The following is a 24109-nucleotide window of genomic DNA, read 5'->3' as shown; positions in this document are numbered from 1 at the left end:
AATAAGCGCTGACTTCCTCCGTTTGGCTAAGAAGACTTCTACTGCAGTACCTCTGTACCCTAATTGCCGCATGGAGTGACCCAACTTCCTGCCAAGAGATAAGTGAAAGGAGGGCACAACATGTGCTGAGGACAGAATGGGCAATGCTATAAAGTCCTGTACTCTTGACAGGTCCGTGGCATCACTGGAACACAGACTCAGCTTTAACTGCCAGTGGCCATCTCATTAGAAGTACCTTGTTATTCCTCCAACCTGATTTCATTTTGCAGCCAATTGCAGCAGCCATCTTAGTGTCATTGCAGTGTTTGCAAAGTTTCAAAAAGCAAGCAAAACTAAATTAGGAGGCTCTTCTCTGGCTCAGCTCCCATGCTCTGCATATCATAGATACCACGAAGGCGCCGAAGTAAATCTTTAAGGATGAGAGTCGGAGGCTCTTCAACCATTTTCCATTAGAGGCCTCAGGGACGGATGGGATGAAGAACGGGGCTCACAAAGACGTGATTACTAGGACACTTGGACCGACCCCCCCGCCTGGTGACTTTGCGATCTGTCAGCAACATGCACAGACTCTTTTTCCATTTTGCCTGTCAATGTAGTGCTACAAATCAAAAGGAATGTCTTTCTAGAGCTTACAAAATGACAAACAAAGCCATCTGTCTCTTCTTTGGTTGCCTTCCACTGACACAGTCACTTCCACAAGCACTGGGCAGGTACAGAACACATGCTGGTATTGCAGTTGACCATTCGTCATGTTGGGGAACGTTTGTGGTGTTTTCCCTGATAATCATAGGGTTGGTTCATATGTTTTATCACAAATATATCTAGATATTTCTGTCAATAGTTGGTACTCTAGTGTGCATTATTGAAATAGTAAATACTCTATGTACATATTATGGACTTGGATTAAAAAAAAGAAAAGACAATTTTTCTTTGGCCAACTACTCAGAGCACTAGTGGTGTTTTATAAGTTTGCCACGGGAATGACCCAATTTATGATATACAATACCATACCATAGTTTGCTGTCCTTGTTCAAAAAAGCTGCTGCTTAAGGCTGCGTATTTATGAAGGATGCTTAGAAAACCCTTTACGATACATTCCATGATTAACGTGTTGCATTGCTGTAAATAGCAAATGCCAGTAGTACGAACAATATTTATATTACCATCATACTTATCAAAGTTGTTTTATTTAAACTTTGAAGTCCATAGAAGATCTTTCCCAGAGTGCCATGCTGGTGTTTTCTGATCTGCTATCAAGTGTTTGTGTGTGTTCTTCAAGGCCCAACTATATTTGAAATCGATGGTCATTGTGTTCTTACTTTCTTCTCTATGTTGGTGGTACGACTAACAAAATCCTGCCCAACAAAGACATTATATAAGTCTACTTGACTGTTATTTTTTTGTTCACTCATAAATTGACCGTTTACCTAAATTAATCAAATACAAATAAACAACATTAATACCACTGAACCAATGAAAATAAACTGATTAAACCCTGAATTTATGTATAAACCTATTTTTTTACTTTTTTTGTTTTAATGTATTCAGTATTCAGTATGTATTACATACTTTTCAATACCACCCTATAATATTGTTGCACTGTTCATCTCATTTAATTTCATAGCACCGGACACTTTTTTCCATTTATCCCAAACTGTATTTTTTTTTTTTTTTTTTGTATATAGTCTGTGTGTGTATTTATTCTAAAATTATATATATATATATTTTTTATCTATCTTATTTCTTATATCTTATTTCATATTGTGTGCACTTTTTGGTTTTCTTTGCTGCTGTGACGACCAAATTTCCCCACTGTGGGATTAATCAAGTCAAAATGTATCTAATCTAATCTAACTAGTTTATGATCTTATAAAGGAAAAAAAAAAAACACAACACAAAATGGTACTGTAGAGGTCGTACTCTGAGCTTTAGTCTAACACTGCCAGATAATTTCACTTTATAATTGAATTGCTTGGTTATTTGCTTGAGGAGTTTAAGAGAACCAACAAAACAATAAAATAGCTATATTGAATTTCTAGGCCTTTTCTGCTGACTCTTGACTTCCAAGTTGGCTTTTGCCTGGCTAAGCTCGTCTTGTCCATTCACTTATTGGTGATCTGTCATGGTCAGCCCCTCCTCCTCTGTCCTGCACTGTGCTGCCATTGTTCCAAAGGACATTTCTTTTGTCGACCTTGTAAAATATCCGCGGGCTCCATCCGCTGTGTTCTCATTGAACACCCCTGGTGTCTCTCCGCTGATGTTTTTTTTTTTTTTTGTTCCTTTGTCCCCTAATTTTGCAGGGGAATGTAAAGGTAATAGGTTTGGGAAGATGACAAGGCACTGAGGATGGTCCATGCTGATGTTGGTGTGATGAAACAGATGTTGTCCCATGGGGTCATTCATCTTGTAATCTGACTGCTCAGCACTTTTGAGAAAACGCCATTAACCATTAAACCGTGTATTGTTCTTTATTCTGCTTACTGTTCCTCCATCTCACAGCTGCCACCTTTGCATAATTATCACCACCAACAACAATGTATTAGTTGATCACTGGCCATTAATTTGGTTTTAATTTATAGATTATAATTTTCTGTCCAGATAATTTGCATTTAAATTATTGTTTTATGTTTGATATTTCAGCCATGCACCTTTTTGGATTAAACTGGCACCTGCAACCCATGCAAAGACAGATGTACCAGCTTACAGAGGACAATACAAGTGGCCTACCTTTTCCTACAGACCCGAGCTTGCCACCACTAGGCAACACAGGCTTGGAAGTACCTAGCCGCAAGGGAAAAGATGACAGTAAGTGCAATTTTTATGAGGATAATTTTATTAAGCGAACATATTTTTTCATTCTATTCTTCTATATTAAACTTCTAAATGCAGCTGCCTTTTTTCTGGATGATTTGCGTCACTCCCTGTTACCACATGCCACATCAGAAAAGAACAGGGAATAAAGTTTGTCAAATCTTAAAGTTTATAGATGACATTTCGAAGCTCATGCAAGTTTTGTTATAATTTTGTCTTCCGGTTTTCACATTGTGTTCGCTTTTCTCCATGGAATGCAAAGAGATCTGCATTGTAATCCTATGAAAGTTGTTGTAAGTAGGAAAGTGTTATTTGTTCCTGGAGGGAGAAAATGGGACAGCTTAAGGGACTGAGTATCCAGGGGCTGCAGGGGGATTAGCCACTCTGTCCCCTTCAGAACGGATGTGATCCTTTCATCTTCTAGCTTGGGCTGCCTTTCCTGGCAGCCAAAGAGAGCATGTGCTCACCCACAGTACCAAATGCTCAACTCAAGGAAAGTTTGCTCTGTTCCATTCTCGAACAAATGGGCCCAGATTTAACCATGTGATTTGCCACTAGCAGACTACAATAGGTCATGGAGAGGGTTATTACCATATAGATGAATCCAGGAGTTGTCTTTTTCATTTACCAGACAGCAGAAAGTGTGTTTAGCTAACAGCAAGCATAACCATAGCAGAGCTTAGACCCTGCGCAGCAGCGGTTGCTGAAAGGAAATCAATAGCCATAGTTTTCTAAATACGTTTCATTTTGCAGCGCTGTCACCAGAAATATTGCAGGACTCTCTAATGTTTTCTCAAGGTGATGCAAATGTGTGCCGTGTTGAAATTCAATGTGGTTCTCTTTTTCTCCGTCTATTCTTTCCATCAGAGCATTATGTTGTAGTTTAGACTGCAAAACAAAAAACTGTTATTCAACCATGTGGCCCATTATCAATTGTCTCGGCTTATGATTTATTTAAACAGCCTGACGAGTACACCGTTAATGTGCTGCATAAATACACACACACCCCAACATGTGCAAAATGAGCCTCTGTGTCGTAGCATTATGTAAAGGCCAGATCTGGGAGACTGGGAGTGTGTCCTGTCTACTCTGATAAAACCAATTGCCACTGATGGACTTTTGAGAAGACTTCCATCTGGTGTGCCACGTGTAACCTAAAGTGGTGTCTGCTACCAAGTCCTAGGGGTAGTTTGTATGGATGTCTGCTTTAGTAGACATTGCTGCTGAAATGAGCTCATCTACATGGGCAAACAGATGTTGCTATTTCCGCGGAGTCCAATATAAGTTGCATTATGGAGCATATGGACAATTTTTGCCAGTAGATGTGCTAATACTGGAGCGGGTAGCAGCATTAGACAATTTTCACTTTATTACTTTTACCTCTTGTACCGAAACAGTTGTATTTTCTCCAGTCTTTTCAATGCCATGTCCACACCATATGTTCAGTCTTTTAAATCATATTTTTAGAAGCACTGTTTGCATGATTGAAATGATCAATGCTACCTGTTATTAAAACATATTTTCATCATATAATTTCCTTTTCAACAGGATATCTTTTTATTTTCCATTTCAGAACAATCAGTTCAAAATAATTAAAGAATGAACTAGCATTTTGTGTGAGAGCCAGGATGATGTTCAATCAGCCATTTCTTACTTTTGTACTGTGTCTTCGAGTGGAATTAGGACTGAATTTACTGGCAGTGGTCAGATGGATCATTCATTATATTTTTTTTTAGTGGCTGTCAGCAATGTGATTTAATATCTGTGATATGGTCAGACTATCATGCTTCAGCAGACTGACTCCTTCTGCACTCCGCATGCTGGATTAATGGCGTGATCTTTTTGACCGATTTACTTTGTGTGCGATGCAGGCAAATTGGACAGCTTGTTCCCAGATGACAGCTATATAGATATGGGAGAGATTGACGTGGGGCGCAAGGTCGCGCAGCAGATTCCCCCTGGTATCTTCTGGAGATCCCAGGTCTTCATTGATCATCCCATGTACCTGAAGTTTAATGTGTCCCTCAGCAAAGATGCCTTAGTGGGAATCTATGGAAGGAGAGGTCTTCCTCCATCACACACACAGGTGAGAAATATTTGAATGTCTCCGATTTACTTGACTTTACTGACACTACTACTACAGTAGATGTATTATTATATTATTGCGGTCTGTTGTGCTTATTAGTTGTATGGAAGGAATTTGATCTAAATGTTCTGGGTGCTTTGGATTGGCATATTTAAGTGTTTACAGTGACAAATTATGTTACCGAATGTTATGTTTTGTTTGAAAAACACTGGCAAATTGCAAACATGATACTGAATAAAATAATTTACAATGATGCCTGCATAATACAGAGATTCAGCTTTGTTTTCTATTCTTCCTCTGCTACAGAATATAAATTGGGCTATTGTTTAAAACATATATATATATATATATATATATATATATATATATATATATATATATATATATACCATTTGGGAACATGTTATGAATACAAACCAATTCATAAATTTCTCTATTGCATTATGAATCACTTTCTTTGTTGCAGAAAGGATTTATGGCAAATTTCTTTCAGGTTCAATACCATCAGTGAATCACACAAAGATATGGGGCTCAAGGGCCAAGAAAGAGAGATTTTTCTTTACACTTATTTCCCATCTATGTGTAGCACAGAAGGAGATATATCATGGTATTAATCATGTCTGACTGCTTGCTTCCCAGACTTAAGATTTCTGCTGTAAATGCAGCTCTAGATCTTAGCATGATTTTTGTTTGCACTAATGTCCGGTGTGATTTATTTTTCAGTCAAAAGATTAGATTTGCCTCGTTCCTCTAGTTTTACTTCAAAGAAAATAATCTGAAGTGGTGTTTCCGTGCTGTGACTGATTACACACAGATTGGCAGACGAGTCAAGAGTCCTTCCCCGATGTAGATGAAAATGAAAAGCTGTCTCATTGGTATTCATTGACTCACTACTCATATGAAGCAAAGCGGTGCAGATGTTATTTGGTAAACACTAACTTTACATTTATATCCCCGGCTTCCCTTTTCTCCTTTTAATAGTTTTAAACAAGGCTTTTATATAAGATGTGTGATCTAGGAAATTATCACAGCCCATCCAACCACGATGTGCCAAGACTTTACTCAAGCTCCTCTTGAATGATGAGTTATTCATGCAGACCAAATGATGCTCTGCTATAAAGAGGGCTGAAAGCACTCAGGTCTCATGTGTCACTCTAATGGCGTGTCTGCGGTCCATCCATCAGTCTTTCTCACTTTCTGTGTGTCTGTCTGTAGTTTGACTTTGTGGAGCTTTTGGATGGGCGGCGGCTCCTTGCCCAAGACATCCATGGTCTGGAGGGTCCTGCGGCTATGCAACGGAGCCTCATACCCATCACCACACACGACACTGGCTTTATCCAGTACATGGACTCGGGCATCTGGCACTTGGCCATCTACAACGATGGAAAAGAAACTGAAACGGTCTCCTTCCTCACCACTGCCATAGGTGAGTGCCCTGGGCATGACCTGGTGCTGAAACTTGTAATAGCAATCCATAATCCCTATAATACCAACCAGCAGCAATCCACAGCAAACAGCTCAGATGTGGGGGCATGAGTCAGACACTGGTAGATTTCAATAGCTAAGGAAAGTGCAGGTTAATCAAGGTGAAGCTGAATATTACAAAAATCAGGACATCAGTGATACCCTGCCATGCCCCTGAGTAGGGTATTGAGAGATCATAATATCCTCATTAGCCTGAGTGTCTTCCAAGCGAATCAGGGGTCCAGCTTCTGGGAACCATTTGCATACAATTCAAAGTATGATTGTACCCTCCTGCTAGTGCCATTTTTGATCACGATTTGCTCCAATTTCCATCTACTTTCCATATATCAAAGCAGGAAAGATATTTTTCTCCTCTGACTCTAACTGTGCGTGGCACACGCCGTGTTTCAAACATACGTCCGTCTTTGTGGAGGTGACTTCGTTTTGCACGCTCCACTTTGTTCTCCCTAAAACGCCTTTGATTAGCACTGCTGTATCATGCAAGGTGCGAGAGGGCCCGAGGTGTCGACTTTCACAGGGATGGCAGCTGGGAGCTGTTCTCACATGCTCTTTAATTAAAAGCTCCTGGGCCAGAGTCCATCTGTGACAGGGGCTGTGCCAGGCAGCAGATCGATGAGAAGCTGTCCTCAACACCAATGTAACACCAAGTGGAGACAGGCTTGAAGATGCACTATGCCCCCTGCTGTGCCAAAACAGCTGTAATTCAATACTTAATATATGATCTGACACAAGAAGGGGGAGTCCGGGCAGCATGTTTACTTTGACTTATTTCTTCTTGACTGGGTTTGCATGAAGCCCCCACCCCCTGTGGTTTGCACCAAACATAACCAGATAAGGTATTCTGTCCAGCGGATGGGGTGGGGCAGAGTTAGAGCAATAATTCTGCCTCTGTTCATTTGTATCGGAGCTGATCTGCTCACAAGAGCTCAGAGGGAGGCAGAGGGGTTCTTTCTAAAATGGGTCACCAGTTAAGTGCCCTCCAGCAGAAATTGAATCTCACCAACTGCCTGAATTGTATTGAGCCGTGGAGGGATGGAGTTGACCTTCAAATAGAGCGGCTCAGGTATAGAAATATATGTGAGCAATATCCAGAACAGACGTACCGAGAAATACAAGCAGCATTGTTTAAAAGACACAAACAGTACAATTATTTTAGTATGTCTGACAGTGGTCGGAAGACAAATGACTTATTTTACTGTCACTGAGGTACCTTTTTCTTTTCACAAGTATTAAATGAAAGGTTTTCTTGGTGCACATAGCCGTGCTATAATATATCTGGAGGGATAGAGTGTCCCTGTCTTTAATCTGGGTTGCTCCTCATTACTTGGCTGTGGCTCCATGGCAATGTGAAATGTGTCCTACTGAATGTTTTGTATAACAACCCTCTGGAGCATGAAGCCATTTGTCCCTGCTGCCTGGTGCCAGACATGCCTCAGCCGAGACAAGGCTTCCTATACAGGGGAGCAAAGCAAAAGGAAGGAAAGACCCAACACCAGCGTCTTACTCTATAACCTATGTCGCTCCGTAACAGAGGTTCTCTCTGTACACATCCACCCATCATTCAAAGGTGTTGAGCATCCTCTGGCAAGTCGCTGATTAAACCTGCCTACTGCACGCTACTTTGTCCTCACCGACTGGAGAGACTCACACAATCGTTAACTCCCCTGATATGAAGGGTAGTGAATTTCAATGAAGCTCTGCTTGAATCCATGATTTATGCGTTGGCCTATGTTGAGTGTGTGGCTAACAGATATTCATGGCCTCCCTTCCCTGCTCTCAGAGGAGTCGCAGCCAATAGACAAGAGCAGTGTGCAGTCTTACTAACCTGCGTCAGGATTTAGAATGGAAGCAGTCTAGTTCATGATTACTCAATTAAACATGTTTGATGGTGGGTTCTTCACCAAGGAAATATCCATCACAGATAAACATAAGCTTAATCAGAGGCACATTCGTGTAAAACTCCTGCCAGTTCAGTACATCTCTGGATTGCTGTTGGATCTTTTAGAGTCTTGGTGGACAATAAAGACGGACGTAAACTGTATGTCATTTTGCTATCCGTCACCCACCGCCCCACACACACTGCTGGTCTACCCAGCTCTCAGCAAAAAACAAAAACAAAAAAGAGGCCCAAGTCTCCTTCTATCGTTAGATGTTCTTGTTGGAAGCCATCATAATCTCACCGAAGTCCAGATTGCCTTCACAATGCCAGAGGATAGTCTCACCTGCACCCCTTCACTAACCCAACATGGCAAAGGCAAGCCCGCAGCCCAGAAAACATCAGTAGCATTTCTCACTGCCCACCCCTCTTTCTTCTCACTATATCTTTGGTCTGCCTGTATCTCTTTCTCTCTCCCTCCCTCCCTCCCGCTCTCTCTTTCTTTTTTTCTCTGTCTTGGATTGCATCCTCACTGATGATTGACTCTCCAGAGTAAAGGAAAGCTGAATCCATGGCTCACATTTCTAACCCTTTGTCGATCACAAGAGATTCTTTGTTCAGTAAGTTTTGCCCCAGAGTTTCTGCAGCCTGAAGGCAATGGACAAGACAAAATGATTTTCAGCACCATTTCAGGCAAAATTCATTGAGCATCACATTTCAGAGTTCCACTATCATCTTCAGAGTTCAGTGGTCAGTCTTACTTTGAATAAAAGCAAGTGTAAAGAACACGGTTCAGAGGTAGAAATAATTATTTTGCCAAATTTTGGGATATAGTCAGAGTGATCGATAGAGGGAATGATGGCGGATGTTGTTCATGCTCTGCTGATTGTTTGCAAAAAAATGCCCTCAGTCTGTTGGGACGCGAAGATAGAGTAATTAAACCACACAATCATTTGACAAGGCAATGTATTTCCAATCACCACTAATTTGGTGCATGCAATATGTAACCACCATAATGCTGAATTCAATATGACTTTTATTGAATATGTATTGGTTTTCTCGGTGTGTATTTCTATGTAGTTTTGCTGAGAAAAAATGGCGAGGCTTGTTGCAAGACATTTAAAAAAAAAAAAAAAAAGCCTATTAGCACATGCTGTTCTTGGAACTTAAAAAGTAAAGATTGGAGGCAAAGTTAAAGTATAAAAAAAACGTATTTTACAGGTACACAGAACACCATCGAGGTTTTTTTGCAAGCACTGACTGAACAGTTGCACAAGCTACTTTGTGTTCAATGACATGCTAAAAGCCTACACACCATTGTGTGTTACACTTGTTCATATTGCATGTTCTGTGCACATTGTGAAGCGTCTAAACACCCGTGCCTGTGTAGAAAAGGCTCTTTGGATTAGCATGAATTACTGTGGGCCTGCATCTAAATCACATACACAAGGTGCCAGAGTACTGTTTGTGTCTCAGTGCAATGTTTATTTCTTTATTTAGGGCATTTCATTTATATACAGAACATGTGTATGTGTTGTTTTCAAAGACCCAATTGAAATAATAAAAGAAGACATTGTAATAGATTGCAAGTAACCCAGCCAATAGCACTGATTAATGGACAAAACAGGAACACAAAGCAGTGCGCCTGGCTTACTCATTGTTTCTGCAAATACATAAAGAAGACTGAAAATAAGACCATAAAGGAAAATATGATGCAGTAGCATCACCCATGGCTGTGGGAAATGCAGGTCCCAGTGTTGCGGACACTTTGTTTGTTTGTGTTGTGCCAAAAAAAGAGCAGTATTAGGTTTATTAAATGATGTATGTGTGCTACTTTCTGTCCAAAATCCAGTGCATTTGAAACGCACGAGAATTCAATTGCTTTGTGAGTTTTTCTTTAAGTCCAGATATTCAAAACGTGTTTACTCTTTTTTGGTTAAAACACGAGTAACACTCCAAAATGTTTTGCTGTGAATGTTGAAAGGATTGGAGCCTCTACTCATTACTGTCATTAGCACAGAGATTAATAATCAACCCAAAGTAAATGAGTGGGAGTAAAATTGTTTTTTTCAAACCCAATGACTCAGAAATTCTCCTGATTGCTCTTTTGCAGATTCAATTGATGACTGCCCCAGTAACTGCTTTGGGAACGGTGACTGTGTTGCTGGAACATGCCATTGCTTTTTAGGATTTAAAGGACCTGACTGTGGGCGAGGTAAGTCAATCACTCACTCATAATGCCTTTATTAATCTCCATCATTCAGACACATAACGTTTTTGAGGGTTGACCAAATTATACTGACTGTGTGGCCAGAACAAACCAATTATAATCTTAATTTAATTGTACTTCACATCTATTTTTTTTATTAGATTAGGCAGTACTACTCTAGATGGCTCATTTTATACCTCTACCAGTCGAGTATTGTGTTGCATGTAAAAGAACTGATTCATTCTTTCAATTAATTAAAAATTTACATTTTTAAATTTAAACAAGACTAAATACATTTTTCACCCTATTAAAATTCTAAAAACAAGTTTAGGCAGTTTGTTAGAATTATAGTCATTTTTTTGTTGTTGTTGTCAAATACTTACACATAATGCACTGCCCTCTGACATCCATGCGCTGATTGCCACAACAGTTGACACTTTTATTTAAATATTTGTATTTATTTTCAAGGGTCACTGTTAAGATTTTAGATATTTGTTGTTAGGTTTTGTTAAATCTTAGGTCACATCTGCCCTGGATGCTAAAGCACAGTAAATTGTGGGAGATATTATTCACTGCAAGGTAAACCTTTTAACATTATGGTCAGAAGCTCAGTGTCAGATTGCGAGCACACGCTCACTATTCTTTGAAGCTGTGGTTGGAGAGGTCCATTCAAGTGGTTGTATGCTGTCTGCTCTTTTCAAAGCTGCCTGTCCAGTGCTATGCAGTGGGAATGGTCAATACCTTAAAGGTCGCTGCATGTGTCACAGCGGCTGGAAGGGCTCCGAGTGTGACGTTCCCACCAACCAGTGCATTGACATCACATGCAGCGGCCATGGGACGTGTATCGTGGGAACCTGTATCTGCAACCCTGGCTACAAAGGGGAAAACTGTGAAGAAGGTAATTGTTTTAATAAGTCATTGTAATGTATCCTAAACTACTAAAAATCGATATACTATGGCTGCTGTAACCACCATCTTAGCTTGTTAGTGCTTGACATTTTAAAAGTATACTCATAATGGGAGTGGCTATGAAATTGGTATGACTTAAAGTCTGTCAAGAAGTAAAGACAGGACATCCTCTATGAAGAGCGTTACAGCTATAACACTTCATAATATGCATCCTAGGTGACATTTCCTGTATAAATCACGAATATCGGGCATTACGTTAATGGAAACAGTCCATTTATTGTCAGACATTCAGACACAAATTCTGATGTTAATCTATTAGGAACTCCACATTCAGTCGTTGCTGGATAAGGCTTGACCAGATCAGATTGAAGGAGCCATTGTGTTTGTCAGCTCTTGAAGGCTCTCATTTCAAGATGAAAAATGGACCCTGGGAGTTTGATAAATGGGGGTTTCTGACATCCATAGGCCCCTTTTCTATTTTAGGTGGAGTGTTAGCCATAAGGAGTGGAGGGGAATGTGGATGAGAGCCCTTTAACATTTTACCTTTCTTCCATGTGACCTTCAGCCACAATGATTAATTGCCAGGAGAGAGTTTCTTGTCAGTTAGCCTCTGATCTTTGTGCCTTGTGCCCAAACCATCTGCTAAGAGGCAAGGGATCCTGTTTGTCTTACTATAACGGCCTTTATACCCATTTATGTCGCGGTAAAGGGGAGCTGCCATGGCGCGGCCTGCTGCTCTCAGTGGCTAGACATTGCTCCTGCGTCGCACCCATTTGCCATCTGTTTGTACTACAAAGATATTGTCTGGTAGGAAGAATGCGGATATAGTGATCATATGCTCCCACAACGTTTTACAAAGTAAGCACTCATTTTACAACAAATCAAGGAAAGAGATGCTATAGAAACCCTCATCAATTTGATATTTGTACAATAATTGAACTGATACAGTTTATACTGATACAATGTACAAAACAGATGCAACGAAGGAAAGCCAGTGAAAGGCTTTCTTACACACGCTGATGTTCAAACTGTTTATAGTCAAGCATTACATTCTGTTAATGTGGGTTTTTGTTTCTCCAGCTATGAACTATGCATCATTGAGGCTTTCACTTCAGAGAAACAGGCTCCTATTATGGGCCTTCCTTTCTAAATGAGGAATTTTGTCTGTGAGATGATGGGAGTGTGCCAACAGATGCGTGGGCAGCACCTGTAGGTTTGTGCCATAAGACCGACCCACTGTGAAAACAGCCATTTTAATTTGCTTTTAGAAAAAGTGGGCCTCCTTGCATCTTTTTCTATGTGTTCCCTCTGTACCTTCATTGTACATAATGCTAAGCTGGTGGCATCTGCAGCTGAGCTGCAAACCACTGCAGTTGTCATTCTTCTCAAGCTCAAATAGAGATGCCAGGTTGTCTCTGCAAGAGGAAACAGCAGGTGACTGGTGTATCTGACACTCTCCCCTTTGAACCCTTTTAGTGGACTGCCTGGATCCGACATGCGCAGGCCGAGGGGTTTGTGTCCAGGGGGAGTGCCACTGCTTTGTGGGATGGGGCGGGCCAGGATGTGAGAGCCCCAGGGCCTCCTGCATGGACCAGTGCTCTGGACACGGAGCTTTCCTGGCAGACACCGGAACCTGCAGCTGTGATCCCAACTGGACGGGCCATGACTGCTCAACAGGTGAGTTCTTCCCTCAGATAAGAGTAAACATTGGCAGGGCTCCTTTTCACAGGCCACTGCTGATTTAGCTCTGATTACCAAGTAGAAAAAAGCAATGTGCATTCACAGTAACTGTTGCCTTAAAATATATTAGCCAAGAATTGTATATAACTGTAGGCTTTAAAAAGGATTTAAACCATTGTCTTATGCATTTATGAATGTTGCTAGAGACAGCAATTATAATTATTTTAAGCCTTTAAATGAAGGATTATATAAATAAAACATATTTATTTTTATGTTTTAGTCAGTAAAGAAATAACAAATAATGTTGTACTTTCATTGAAGGCTTCAAAGTTTAATAATAGCTGTGAAGATAAAATCATCAGTCAACCATATATTTGTTGCAACATCTCTGCTATGTAATCTCACTTATCTATCCTCAACTTCTGACAAATGGTCACCTGATAATTTTAAAGTAGCAAGTCTAATTTCTAACCTGGCAATATTAAGCTATAATATATATATATATATATATATATATATATATATATATATATATATATATATATATATATATTATAAGCTTTAAGACTTCACGACTGACCATAAACGCTAACAATATGTAATAATCTTGACGTGTCTATCAGTTCATCTCCTGTGTATTAGGAGGACTATCCTCGAATGTGTCTAAATTTATTTCACTGATTGATTCAGTGCAACTTTTGATATTGCTCGTCTCTTCACAGAGGAAAACATTTGTGATTTTCCGAAAATAAAATAGCTCACATAAAAGCCTCCATTATTTTAATCAATAATCAGTTGGAGGTCCACAGCTGGCAATCAAATTCATTTGATTTCTCTCTAAATCTATTTCATTTAAGAATGGTTTCATTCTCAGTTACCTGATGCTTAGCTGGCATCCGCTGAAAAGAGGGAAACATACATAGCAGGGATATTGTCAGAGGCGTGATCTAATACGAGTTAATACTCTATGTTGAGTTCTGGCTTTCTTCACTTTGGTTCGAGGTTCACAGCTGATGATAGGTTCTTTTCTGCTCTGAAAGATTTTTCACCATTGTGCTCATTTTGTCCCTTGGGAATGTTCTCTTGGTAGTCAGGAGTAGGCTGAGCACAAGCTCCAGTTTTCTAGCGAGACTATACCTTACTGAGGCTCGAAGGACAAAAACATGTCTTGTACAATATAAGTTCATCTCTTTACTCAAGTATTATACTGAATAAATCCTTACTGAACTTAATGGTTGGTAGATTGTTAAAGAGCTGTCAAATGTAGGTATTTTACATTCAGTGTTGGCAGATGTGGCAGCTAAAGAAAAAACTAAAAGTTCCCTTTTCACCTCAAGCCAGCTGAATAATTTTATAATTATCCACGAGTATAAATGCTCATGTGAGACGCGTCAGTTCGAACAGGCCTCTGATGTGTTGATTATCAGTACATCAGCTCAGGTTTATGTAGCGGCTGATACAGTTTCAGCCTTTTCAGCTGCTTGCATTCAGACAACAATTTTTATTCCCATAAAATATTTCTGAAATAAGAATTTGAGTACAGCAGTCACTCTGATTCAAGAATCCCTTTATATTCCGAGCAGACACAATGACCTATTAGGTAATCCCAAGGATTTTGAGGGAAATGGGCAGTTAGTCTGGGTTTGCCTCGCAGAGAAAAAGCTCTGTAAATGATGATGAGTTGGCTCTTTATCCTCCTTTATCCTGTTCATTGTAGAGCGTTCTGTGGTCTAATACAACACTAAGCCTGGTGGTGGGGTAGTACAGCTTGCAGCCTATAACCTTGCAGACTGCAGGAAGAAAAAGATAGAAAGCTTTCAATATATCTTTCAAGATTCTTTAATCCCCCTTCTGCAGTACTTTTAAGTCACAAACTCATTTTCTCATGTGGCCTTGGAACAGTACAACTTAGGTGTGCACAGTTGGTAGTAATGCTGATACCAGCCATAAAGCAATGCCTGTGTTTTTATGTCCTTTAATACATGTGTTTCTATGTCATTTTTTGCCATTCTCCCACCTGGAGGAAAGTTTGTTTACACGGCCCTTTAGTGCAAATGGTAACGGCCATCATGGGAATGAGGGTATTTCTCACCGTGGACTCCTCTGGCCACGGATAATGAGGGTTTGCCTGCAAGCTGTAATTGCATCTTTATCACGTTAAAGGTTTCTCCTTTGTTCCAAGACAACTGTTGTCTTATGGTCAGTTTGTGCCTCTTTTCCCTGTCCAATTTACGTCATACCAATCAGAAGAATATAGGCTGTTTTTGAGTTTTCTGTCCAACATATATGCTAATGAGATCAATCAAGATGTGCATTATGTTTGTTAGCACCTCCTATTTAACTGTAATATTATCTTTATAGGTTGTAGGAGGCATAGTTCTATAAATAGTTATCAGGAAATGATTTAGAGGCAGATCCCTATAACCAAATTTAGATTTTTTTTTTTTTTAATTTTGTTTTTATGTATGACGATTTCTGTTTGTTTGCGTGTTTAAGTAGTCATGAGGGGCACTAATTCAAATGCTGCTAGCATACTTTACCTGAAAATTCAAAGTTAGGTATACAATTAGCCTTTTCATACTTTGTACTGAGCTGTAATTAGCCGGGGACAGTGATTTTGTTTTAATTCTTTTTTAAAGCTTTTTAAGCTGGTAATTTCGTGTTATGGTTGTGCCTGAAAATACCACTCAGATTTAATTTGTAACAATGACAAAATATGCACTGTAAAGGCAGTAATTGACTTATTAAAAGATTTTACCTCCAGTTTGGTCCCCTGTGGTCATATTTGAATTGGCTTGCATAATAAGCCAAGAATACATGGCTATTGTTCATCATCACCCATACTGCTAAGCCCCTTTTATTACAGAATAGTTAATGAAGAGGTTAAACCTTCAATGAGATTCATAAGTAATCTGTCAGTGTTTAATTTCTTTGAGTTTTTGCTTGTCATACTCTCCCTCGAGTTCATGAGACGGGGGTAATGTCTCAGGCTCTATCACGTCCAGTCAGGGAGGTCTTTCAGCTGCCACACAATGGCATCAACCAAGCTTTACCGTGGCTCAGTGTCCTTCATCCCATGAATGTACTTCTTCTTCTAGTACACAGCACTTAGAGAATAAAAAACATTATATACATTAAATAATTCTGTAGAGCCTAACCTCCTACCTGTAATTCATAGCAGAGCACGTTACAAAGCTCTGGAAACTGCATGTACAAGAAATTAAATAGCATTTACAGTTTAATCAAAATGATAGCACAGATATTTTTACCATTTCTACAAGATGTTCCAACCAAGTATTTTTTTCTTCCTTTCCCCCCCCCTTGTGGCACAAAGAGGGGAATTTGGAAAAAGGAGGAGAGCCAAGGAAAAGACTAAGTCTGCTAAGGCCTCCACAATCCTTCTCTTTTCTTGGTAATGGACTTATTAGATTTGTATTGTCAAAAAGGATTGCCCCTCATGAGGTCCAGGAATTTCTTTTCAGCTGCCATCAGACAAGGTAGTGGAGCATGGCCGCCTTTCGTTGACAATAACTTCTGGATTTGTCTTTTTTTCACCCTTGTTGCCTTGTCCCATCACTGCCTCGTCTTTCCTTTCCATCCCACTTCCACCCCCCTCCTTCCTTTCTGTCTGTCTTCCCCCACTCTCTTTTTTTGTCTGTTTCTATGTCCCTGTCTCCCACAGAGATTTGTGCAGCGGACTGTGGTGGCCATGGCATTTGTGTTTCGGGCACCTGCCGCTGTGACGACGGCTGGATGGGCACTGGGTGTGACCAGAGGGCGTGTCACCCACGCTGCAACGAACATGGCACTTGCAAGGATGGCAAATGTGAATGCAGTCCGGGTTGGAACGGAGAACACTGCACTATTGGTAGGATGGGAAGAGGTTTTGGTTTGGGTGGGGGGACTCTGTGTGCATATATCTGTCCGTTTGGGAGGGGTTTGGGAGGCCAACAAAGGCATAGGCTGACATTCTGCCTGCGTGTGTCTGAAGCACGGGGTTCGAGGGGTCCAGTTGGAGAAGAGAGGGAAAAGCATGCTTAATTGAATTTGTGCAACTCGGTAAAGCATGAACAGGTTTACTCAAGGATCTGAGGCTTGCCTTCATGCATTTTAATGTGGGAATGTGCTAAGGTGTCCTTTCGTTTTCCTCATCCTTTTCCTCATCTCTTTCTTTGCTCCCTTTCCATTTACTATTAATTTCAAATGCTGACATGTGAGTCATTGAGAGCAGGTCAACCACCGCTTTTAGCTCGATGTTTATACTCACAAATGTTCTTCTCTAAACACACACTCAGAAGTTGCTTTTAACTGAATGTCAAGAGTTTTTCTGAAGTACCTCGGCTCACATAAACTGAGAAAAGGTTTTGACTGAGTTGACACTGTGTTGCCAGAAACTAAGGTCACAAAGTGCTGTTTGTTTTGTTGTGTTTTTGTAATTCTTTAGCTGAGTATGTCAGCAGTGTTTATGGCTTCATCATTTTATTTCTGATTATTATTGTTAAAAAGAGTTAACTGGTAAAAGTAACTGAGTGAACTTTTCAAACTGTACACAACACTTTTAGATCTTTGATTTACATCCAGTATGTTTGCTTTTTTTGGAGTTCCTACAGAGGTGGCATTACCGCTGTGTGCTTTTTTTTGTTGTTGTTGTCATAAGGAGCAGGTGACTCCAGTAACTATTACAATTCAGCCAAGTTGTTATCATAACTAAGCAGTAGTTGACCTCTGTTTGTGGCCTGTCTCCTCTGTTTGGAATGCGTTCTGCCAAAAGGATGGCATGACGATATTTTCAGTCACGGTGGTGGATGTTCTGAGGTTTGACAGTTTCTTTTTTAAAGTGCAACATGAGCTCATTAAGACAAGTGTTTTAATGCTATTACCTCCATGATATTTAATACCAGCACTGTCAAACCTCCTCTAAACATCAGAGACAATCCAGAGGACATGCTATGTGATGCCTACTGTGCAAGATTGCAACTTTAGTATTTTGTGTTTCTCTGTGTGCAACAATTCTCTTCCCTTCTCTTCTCTTCTAATTCTTTGTTTTACTAGGGGGAAATAGTTGAATGTATTTATTAAAGTAGTGTACCTGCGATTCGGCAATATTGTTTAATTGAGTATTTTCAGTTCATTTCTGTCTTTTTCTTCATACTCAAATATTTCTCAGAAAACAATTGTTCACTACATAAATATTTGAATGTTGTGGCAGTATGCCATGTTCTTATCAACCAGCATTGTGGTAATACTATTTTACTAGTGTAAGAATACAAGTAAAAGATCTGCCACTGGTGATACACCCACTCAAACATCAGAGGATGTGAAACACAATGACCATCTTTTCCCCCTCTGCCACAGAGGTTTAGTGAACAGAAATGTGCAACTCTCACACATACGAGTCAAAAGGAAGATGGGACAAAAGTTGAAAATGCTTATAGGTGAGGGCTTTGTTTCATGTTCAAATAGATAAACACACATTTCCTCAGTATTCTGATGCACATCTTGAAGCAGAGCTGCCCGAGTACAGAGCCTTAACTCAGTCTGTGAATGTTTTATGTGCTACCCTTACATTATTGATGGGACTTTTATAAGTGCCATATTGAGATCCCAACTCGACAAGAATATTCCTCAGTGTCGTCCATTAAGAAGCCAAAGATTTCCATTTAAATCAATTTTCATTATTGAGAGCTCTGCACTGGCCCTGTGCCCCATGCTTTGGAGCACAAGAGGTCTGATTTAACCCCCACCATTGGCAAAGCCTCTGATGACCTCATCGTATATTGAGGTGTTTCAAGATTAAAAGCACTTTTGGTTGAACATCCTGACCTGTATGATATTGCCTACGAGATACAAGGGCAATAATGTGTGCATCAATCATGTTGCTTTTTGAAATCCTCCCCTGAGATGTTCTGCAGATCCAGACGGTTAATAAATAGAAACAGATTGAAATGTTCTTTCTGAACGTTTCACTTTTTTATTCTCTCTCTTGCTCCTTCTGTATCCCGCTCACTTATTCTCTTTCTGTGTTCCACAACTTCCCCTGTCTTTTTTTTTTTTCCCATCTCCATCCTTCTCTGTGTTGGAATGTATTTGTTGTGTTGCTTGTAATGCATGCTTGTACTGCTTCATGACTGCATTTTTCCTTTGTTTTTTTAATTACCTTTTGTAATGTAAACTAACACATTGCCTTGCTGTCCTGTCATGGAAGTGGCACTATTCAAACCTCCCTTATATGTCCTGTCTTTTATCTCCCAAGCTCACTATCTGGATAAGGTAGTGAAAGGTATGGCATTCCTCCTTCCTTCTATTTTGCCCTCCTTCCATTATAACTCCCGCCAGCATTAACAAATCATGCACACACACCATGCTCTTCCCCTACATTGACATATGCAAACACTATGCACCTCTTGTTGCTCCTAACAACTCATTCTAAAGATCCCCCCCTCCCATCAACTTTTTGCCATATTGTCACACAGTAATCTCCACTTAGCACTTTCACACCTGGTGAGTCAAGTTGTGCTGCCTCCTTTGTGTACATCTTTGCTTTCTCAGTAGGGGGATGTTGGGGGGAAAAGGGGCTCCATAACCTGTGCCATGCATTATGGATGAGTGTGCAGCTGTGAGCGGGGCCTGATAGGTGCTGAAGCTGCATCCTCTCTAATTAAAAGAGTTCATGGTCTGGTTGGTGCAGGGCAAGCAGGGGGTGGAGGCTCTGCTGCAACCCTGCCTTCTCTGCCTCCAGCACATTCTCTCACTCAAACTGTGTCCTTGGTAATGGACCACCTGGCATGAGAGCGGCTGCCAGAGGAGTTCTTCGTACACTTGCAGGCTCACGTTTGGAGCTGTTTCAGGACGGCTTGGGCCGGGCTCTGCAGGGGCCCCCCTCTGAAAGGGCTGCCAATTAAGTTGAACTGGTGCCAACACGGAGTGGATCTTTATTTATCCTTGTAAGAAACATTCAGAGCTTACTAATCATCTATTTCCACTGGTCTTACCAGAGTTGTTTTGTCCATTTGCTCGATAAAAGCACGGCTAATGCCCCAAAGTCTCTAAGAGGCTAGACACTTTGTAAAGGCATTAGCCCCAGTAGTGAATCACTTTTTTCAGGCAGACAAGAGGAAAATGGAGATGGAATCGTTTATTTTTCCTACAGTCGATTGGAAAAATAATCCAATTGTCAATTCATCAACATCATTTAATTGTTGTTAATGGCTCATTTTGTTATTCAGCTTTATTTATATAGATTCTAAGGAGCTGTTCACAGTTCAACGAAAACCCACGGACTTCTCTGTGGTACAAAGAAACGGCTACAATTAAGAAAGAACAATTGTAGTTCACTCTTGCCTTACTTCATTATCCTTTTTTGAACTGACAGCCACTGTGGCTAAATGTTATAAAATATTAAACTTTTATATAATAACATTTTATATGCTGGTCTTCTATGTGATAAACCAAGTCCATACCAGAAAAAAAGTTGTGGATGGCAATTTTATCTCGTTCCAATAACTTTCTGGCCTTTCTTTGTTTTAAATATCCAAGCGTACAAGTAAATGTGGATTGCTCAGTGAACTGTGATTGTACTTTGACTCATTTCATAATACCGTCCTTGCTAGTGATTGCAACAACCAAAATTCGACTTGTGAATCACTCAGCTAACCACGTGATCTACAACATTCATCTATTCTTTGTGCTGCTTCTACCTTTTATCCTCATGAATACTTATCTCTTTTTCTCTCATCACTGTTTCTCCCATCAGCTGATCTTTTCCCCCTAAATATGTCTCCCATTCGCCACACCTGTCTCTCTTCTTCTCTCGCACTCTCCGTCTCCCACTCCTGCTCTATCTGTGTGTGATGTAAGAGCAAACAGCAGAGACAGCTGCCCCAGTCTCTTCAGATGATAAAATGGGTCAGCTGAGTATTCTCTCTATCAAGGCAGCTTGCTAACAACACAAACAGTGGCAGACTTAAGCATTTGATATTTCGAGATTTTACCGTCTGCCTCGGTGACGGGATGCGAATCATAAGGTACCAGATAAATGTCAAACAGCCGAAGAAAAAAAGTGATAAACCTTTGATCTCTGTCCTTGTGAAGACCCATCCAAAGAGAAACAGTGGAATGTTTTCACCTGTCGTTCTGCTCCCGTTTGCTTTCAGCTCCCCGCCAGGTCACATGCCAAGGAACACAGTTAGTGCAAGCAAAGACCACCCTTGTGTGATGCTATTGAGCTCACTTTTTCACCATACTATTTTATTTTGCCTTATGCTTTTCTTAACGACAGAGCACATACTCTTCCCTGAAGGCATAATCTTATGGATTGATAAGAAGAGTCTCTGGGCAATTGATCAAATAGTAATATAGACCTTTTTTTTTTTTTTTTTTTCAATAACTCATGCAGCTCACTATTATATATTTTTAGCAGTTATGTTATGATAATGATGGTCAGAATCCCAAATCACATTAATACAGATCCAATTATGTGCAGAAATACCAGCTTATTCTTTACACCACCGCTCTCATTATCCAGCTGGAGGAGCATAGATACAGGAGGCCAATCTACTGTAGTAATGAGTGAATATTGATTTAGAAGATCCCTCTTATCTGATTTTACTGCAAAGGGATATTAGACACTTCACAATAGGTGTATCAAATTAATCAACTTCAGCTGAGGGTCATTGCAGGCACCCTCACCCATTTAAAACCTCAGCATTACTTTAGTCTGCAGAGTAATGTTAGCAACAAATCATTGTCATCAACAAGCCTGCATTTTTGTCATTGTTTTTTACTGTTGGTGTTTCTTCACAAACAATATACATTGTTTATCTGGTACCCTTTAAACTGCTTTATTTGCTACTCTGTGCCGATCTTTGTCTTTGTCCTTTTTTGTTACACAGAGGGCTGCCCTGGTTTGTGCAATGGAAATGGTAGGTGCACTCTGGGTAACAATGGCTGGTACTGTGTGTGCCAGCTGGGCTGGAGGGGCACTGGCTGTGACACCTCAATGGAAACTGCCTGCAGTGATGTCAAGGACAACGATGGAGGTAAAATCACAAACAACACACAGCAATGCCTTCTGACCCTCGCCAGGCCTCAACAGGACCTCTTAAGCAGACATGATTTGACTATAAAGTTAGCCACCTTTGTGCTTAAGAATATTATGTACCGGCTTTATGCTTTCCAGTTTCAGTTGTACTCTTACATAGGTGAGGAGAAGTAATGGCTTTTAGCCAGTCATCTGGACAACAGGTTTTTATTTAAAAAAAAAAAAAACAGTGTGCCTGGCCCGCGGCCTCAAACATTCACTGTCCCCAGGGAGAAGTCTTTGCTCTGCCCTCTAACTAGCCCTGAGCAGAGCCGGGCACACACACAGAGCCAGCCGGGGGGCTGCAGCGCTGTTTAAGCCAAGAGAGAGACGTGACGTCCTTTCTTCCAAACCTCATTCTGAGCTTGAGATATGCGCTACCATCCCTTATTTATTCAGGGCTGTTTGTCTCATCACTGTACAGGAACCACACAGCTCTCAATGGCAAAAGCAGGGTGCTGCTGGGGATTTGACTGACTCCTGACAGCAGGGTTTATTTTTATCACCCATCTGGCCAGATAGGCCCCTGAAAGCAAAGGGTAGGGAGTCCAATGACCCACTTCAGCAAAGTAAAGTGCATTGCACAGCACCTCTTTCTTTCTTGTGTTATTTTATCTGAATTACTGATAGACGGCCGTGAGCAATGCTGGAGGTGTCCAAATGTTTCACAGCATCAGATGCACAAGAATTAGCTCCAATCAGGTAGTAAAACATCAGTCAGAATCAATTGTCCCCCACCTTGCTTTTCTGTCTGTCTTCACTCTTGATATCAAATAAGGTAAAAAGTCCTTTAGAAATAGTATGCAATATAAAAGAATATAAAAAGAATACTGCTAATGATTCAAATATGCAGCACACTTCAGATGTGTCACAAAAATATTGTCTCTTCTGCATATTTTATATTTTCCACAATTCCTATTGTAAATAGAGAAATATTTCTGTGAGATACAAGTACGATGTTAAAGAAATTAACAAAGTAACAGACTTTCCAAATAAGAAACAGAAGCACAAAGAAACAGACAAGGACTGGAAAGGCAGGAGCGAGCCAAGGAAACTGAGTCAACAAAAGATTGACTTCACAATTTGAAGATGAGTAGTTGTACCATCAGGTCAGAACTGGCAGACAACAGTCAGACTCTGGTACATCCCACCTGCGGTCATCAGAGGACATTTTAGAGCAGTTCTACAACCTTTACAGGTTACTGACAAGCCCATAACTTGCAGCCAAAAAGTAATCTCTCTGATGTGAAAACAAAGCAACTCCCCGATGTACAAAGACACAAGTACTTAAGTGCAGAAAAATACCAGCAGGCGCCCTGACCTGCTGGTATTGTTTTTAAAAGCATTCGCAGTTAGCAGCATTTTTCATTCGTGACCGAAACTTTTGCACAGTACTGTATATGCTTAGTTTCTTTTTACCAGGTGTGTGTCCAGGCTGTTGTTTAATGAGCCAATGTGTGTGTGTGTGTGTGTGTGTGTGTGTGTGTGTGTGTGACTTGTTTGACCTTGTCAGATGGCCTGGTGGACTGCATGGATCCAGACTGCTGTCTCCAGGCAACCTGTCACACCACCCCTCTGTGTGTGGGCTCCCCGGATCCCCTGGACATCATCCAGGAGACACAGATGTCCTCTTCACAGAACAACCTGCAGATTTTCTATGACCGGGTGCGCTTCCTGGTAGGCAGGGACAGCACCCACATCATCCCCGGAGCCAATCCCTTCGATGGCAAGTGAGTGACTTAGGCATTAGTCCCACCGGACACCACCCAGTGGGACCTTCTCTAACCAGACAGAATCTGTTATTCTCCTCCAAAAGTATTTTTAACATCAATATCACTATTTTCTGCATCACCCTTTGTCTTCCATGAGATTATACTCCTTTAGTTGAGTCAGTCAAGTTTGTAATTGCTGCAACAAGACAATGATCTTCAATGAACTGCATTACACCGAACATCACTTTTTTTTCTTTTTCTT

General features: G+C 40.5%; 1 protein-coding gene across 6 annotated transcripts in view; it reads left to right on the top strand.

The window, feature by feature from the left end:
• tenm4 (teneurin transmembrane protein 4) overlaps nucleotides 1-24109 on the top strand; it is a 139166-nt gene that overhangs the window by 70811 nt on the left and 44246 nt on the right. For 5 of the 6 annotated variants that reach the window (XM_069716342.1, XM_069716340.1, XM_069716339.1 and 2 more), the window contains 10 exons: nucleotides 2641-2805; nucleotides 4683-4897; nucleotides 6113-6323; nucleotides 10372-10473; nucleotides 11171-11365; nucleotides 12853-13053; nucleotides 16739-16924; nucleotides 19310-19336; nucleotides 21948-22094; nucleotides 23649-23865. In XM_069716342.1, the coding sequence (XP_069572443.1) occupies nucleotides 2641-2805; nucleotides 4683-4897; nucleotides 6113-6323; nucleotides 10372-10473; nucleotides 11171-11365; nucleotides 12853-13053; nucleotides 16739-16924; nucleotides 19310-19336; nucleotides 21948-22094; nucleotides 23649-23865 (1666 nt within the window). The remainder of the gene's footprint in view (nucleotides 1-2640; nucleotides 2806-4682; nucleotides 4898-6112; nucleotides 6324-10371; nucleotides 10474-11170; nucleotides 11366-12852; nucleotides 13054-16738; nucleotides 16925-19309; nucleotides 19337-21947; nucleotides 22095-23648; nucleotides 23866-24109) is intronic. The other variant, XM_069716343.1, reaches the window with a different exon arrangement.

Source organism: Brachyistius frenatus, unplaced genomic scaffold, assembly GCF_029030835.1.
Source record: "Brachyistius frenatus isolate BFR_SWC_R1_liver_20210118 unplaced genomic scaffold, ASM2903083v1 Contig_155, whole genome shotgun sequence".
Lineage (NCBI taxonomy): Eukaryota > Metazoa > Chordata > Actinopteri > Embiotocidae > Brachyistius > Brachyistius frenatus.
The sequence above is the reverse complement of the archived record's forward strand: the minus strand, read 5'-3'. Positions and strand labels throughout refer to the sequence as shown.